Genomic DNA, 4,200 nt, shown 5'->3' with positions numbered 1-4,200 from the left:
ATATTCTATTTCTAACAGCATGTAGTGGTATAGTTTTGTTGTTATACGGGACGTTTCTTGGACGGTGTGGTGTGCATGTGGGAGTCCAAATGCATGCTGCATGCTGGTGATTGATCACCCCCTGCCAAACACCCTAGAGGTGGCTCGCAGGGTAATTTGTAGATGTAGATGTAGATGAGTGCTCACGTTTATTACCTGATGAGGTATATTTGTCGCTAATAAATGAAGAATACTCTCTCCTCTATTTGGTACGGTTGCTATTTGAAATGATGAATCTGATGTATTAACGACACTCAGATCACTTCGCAGGATTTCATTCCAGCATAGCCGATGTTATGGCGGTTGCTGTCGGCTGGCTGAATCGCTATCCTGCCGATGTCACTGCGATGGAAGTACGGCTGGAAAGACACACTGTGGCAAGAATAGTTTCCAGCTTGAGGGAGCTCATTCTTGTATGGCTACAGGAGGAGAGTCGGCAGATAGGGGGCCCAGGACACATCGTAGAAATTGACGAGAGCGCCTTTGGTCGCCGGAAGTACAATCGTGGCAGGATGACCAGGACCACGTGGGTATTGGGAGGAATTGATAGAGGAACCCGAGAAACCTTCCTTTGTCATGTTGATCGACGAGACGCTTCCACACTCAACGAGGCGATCCAAAAGTTCGTCAAGAAGGGGTCGATAATTAAGACGGATATGTGGAGGGGTTATAGTGGGCTGGCTGACTTGGGATATCACCACGACGTTGTAAACCACTCGGTCAACTTCGTTAAGCCAGGAGAAAAGTTGACCCACACCCAGAATATAGAAAATTTGTGGTCTACAATAAAGAGGGATATGAGGAGAAGGATCGGTAGAATATGCGTGAAGTCCTTTGAGACACATTTAGTGGAATATGTGTGGAGAAGTAGGCACCATACAAAGAAGGAATTGTACGCTGATTTTTTTAGAGCGTTGACATACTTTTATCCAAATAAATAAAATATATAAGAACCTGACAAGGCTTTTAGCCGCTCATGTGTTTGACAATGTTTACATCGTCTGTGATCGTAGCTTATTGACAATGCCCTTTTCAGGGCTACCTCAGGTATTGGTTTGATTGGCTTTTATTTGAATGGTCATTCAAATTGATATTAGCGGTAGACTTGAGAGCGTACAACAGTTCTGTAGATAACTTTAATTTGGTGGTACCCAATAGTGCATTTTTAACATTCATGGCCTTTTCGCTTTCCTTCGCTTTCGAACCGGGATGGTATTACGCGGAAAGGAGAAATTCATTGAGGCGACAGAGAGTATGCAATACAAAAATAAAAAGAGTCCCTATAAAGAGTCACGGATTTATCCCCTAATGATCGCGACTTAATAATAAACTAAAAATGTACTGGTGGTTGGTCACCCACTGCCAAACACCCGAGAGGCTGCTCGCATGGAGTTATGCAGATGTAGAAGAATAAATCTACATCTACATAATACCCTGCGAGCCACCTCTAGGGTGTTTGGCAGGGGGTGATCAATAGCCAGCATGCAGCATGCATTTGGACTCCCACATGCACACCGCACCGTCCAAAAAACGTCCCGTATAATAACAAACTATACTACTATATGCTGTTAGAAAAAATAATTGAATTAAGAAACATGCATTAAGTTTTACATAGGTTAGTAGGCTGCACTACAAGTCATGCAATCTATCTACGAGTTCTATTGCTGCCGTTATAATCTCTAATTGATCGTGGAAAATATGACATTCGGAATCTGTCTGTTCTACAATCTATCTCTCTTATTTTATTTATATGAACTGATCTTCCGTAGTATGTTGGCGTCCGCAAGATAAATATTACGTAAGTAAATAAAGTAGTGCATGTCGGTGAAAACTCACACCCTGCCACACTAATATTTCTATGACCGTAAGTCATAACTAAAACCGTACTTCATAAGTAAGAGAAATGATCCAGATGGCATCCATAATTCTGGAGGAGTGGAGTAAATATTAAAGGTCTGTCCGGAAAAAAACGGGAAGTTTCCACAAATTTCATTTTTTCGCAGGAGAATAGATGGCAACAGTTCACTTTTTATGAATTTTAATTTAGTTTTTCATATAAAAGCAAAGTATAAAATCAATCTGTCGAGTAAAAGTCACGGAAATCCGTTGCACTGAAGATAGGGGTGAATTAACGAACAAACTGACAGCAGTCCAAGCATGTTACGATGCGTGCTAGTTAAAGTTAAAATTGAAAAATTGCGCAATGGTGAATTCTTGAAAATAACGTACCCGCAACGAAGATATTTCATTCAAGGTACAAAATTTGAGACTGTAGACTCCAAAAGATGAAGGAGTTAGACTCAATAATGATGTATGGTGGAGTAAACATATTCGGGAAATGACAGGTCAAGATAATCGTAACTAATCGTAGTCCCCCATTTTTAGTTAGTTTATACTTTAGTTAGACCCCATTCGGAATACATCTTCATGTATTTGATACCCCGCGAGTCACCACTAGGCTGTTTGGCAGGGGGTGATCAATAACGACCAATGTTGTCATCCTCATGAAATAGGCTTTAAGCATAGAAGTTAGAACGCGTAGAGAGAGGAGCTGCCAGGTCCTTAGTGTAACTAACCTCTTAGAACAACTCGAAAGGAATCTTTGTCTGACCGTTGACTGGCAACTAGATTAAACCTGATATGTTAATCCAAGGGCAGTTTATTTTCCGACGAAGGTAGCCAGAAGGTAGACTCTTGCTTACTGGATGCTGGTGATTGATCATCCCCTGCCAAACACCTCTGTAGGAGGCCTGCAGAGTAATATGTAGCGGTAGATATTGGCTTCATTCTGTTGTCTCCCTAGGCCATAGAAGAGCCTCGATAATAGCTTCAATGATATAAATCTACTTTAACTACGAATGAATGTGCACGTATAAAAATGATGTAGATTATATGCTTTCATTTATCCATTGCTCCATTGGGGAGCGCGCTGGTGGGGATTCTTTTACTTGCTGCATGCTGGTGGTTGGACACCCCCTGCCAAAGACCCGAGAGGCTGCTCGCATGGAGTTATGCAGATGTAGAAGAATAAATAAAGTAGTGCAGGTCGGTGAAAACTCACACCCTGCCAAACACTAATATTTCTATGACCGTGCGGTGTGCATGTGGCGGTCCTGTTGCATGCTGCATGTTGGTGATTTGTCACCTTCTGCCAAACACCCTAGAGGTATTATGTAGATGGCGATTACAGGCTTTTCTTTTTCCATGCGCTTGTGGTGATCTTGGTGATTGGACACCCCGTGCCAGACACCCTTGACTCGCATGGAGTTATGTAGATACAGAAGATTAAATGAAGAAGTGAAGGTCAGCGAAAGCTCACACCCTGCCAAACACCTTTGAGGAACCTCGTCAACAGAATTCTTGAAACACGTGGACAAGCTAAAAATTGGGGTGGGGGAGAAAAAGGAGCTTTTCGCGTTCCCCCCTCCACTCACAAAATTTCGGCGTTGCCAAGTCAGGGGAGGCAATGGGCGTCAATTTGATCACTTTTCGTAAAATCCTTATTTCTCATCGTAGAACCTCGATCAAAAGACGCATTTAATCGCTCAACGGCAATGAGTATGATAGGTGTAATTGTTTACCTCCAAGTACTGGCATTAGTAAAGTAAAAAATGTACTACGAAAGGTCATATCGGCAGCGGTTACCTCATACTGTGACGGCGAGGACCGCGAGGACCCGGATTATAGCTGAGAGCCCGAGAAAGGGTTCGAAAAAGGTTCGCCCTTCCGTCCAGTATACCTGACCATTTCTTGGCCCCAGAAAACTACCACTAACCAAAAATCTTGCTCCAACTTGCTCCCCTCCGATTTTTTTGTGGTAAAGCAAAATGATGTCGGGCGGTTGTCGCTCCCCGTGACCCGCAATACACGGAGTAGGCACTCGGGAACTTAGGATGGCATGCGTTGTAGTCCTTTTAAGAGACTGGATTTTCCCTTAATTGTGGGTGCATTGTACTCAACTACTTCTTATTTGCTGTTATTTATGGTTTGTACCAGGGATGTGATCCGGTACGAAACTTTACGTTTAGTGCCCGGTCCGAAAAGGCACGAAACGATTTCGTGCCTTTTCGGACCGGGCACTAAACGATCCGATTCATTTCGGACCAGGCTGGCACGAAACTTTTCACTTTTAAAATTTTAGGATCCCATACACTTTATTTT

The 4,200-nt window shown here is 42.9% G+C and overlaps 1 protein-coding gene across 1 annotated transcript; it reads left to right on the top strand.

Moving 5' to 3' along the window:
• The first annotated feature begins 335 nt into the window (after nt 1–335).
• Nucleotides 336–980, top strand: LOC124162577. The gene has a single exon (XM_046539155.1). The coding sequence runs from the start codon at nt 336–338 to the stop codon at nt 978–980; it is 645 nt and encodes a 214-aa protein (XP_046395111.1).
• The last annotated feature ends 3,220 nt before the right edge of the window (nt 981–4,200 follow it).

Source organism: Ischnura elegans, chromosome 7 (genome assembly GCF_921293095.1).
Source record: "Ischnura elegans chromosome 7, ioIscEleg1.1, whole genome shotgun sequence".
Lineage (NCBI taxonomy): Eukaryota > Metazoa > Arthropoda > Insecta > Odonata > Coenagrionidae > Ischnura > Ischnura elegans.
Note: the sequence above shows the minus strand (reverse complement) of the source record. Positions and strands in the feature narration are given on the sequence as shown.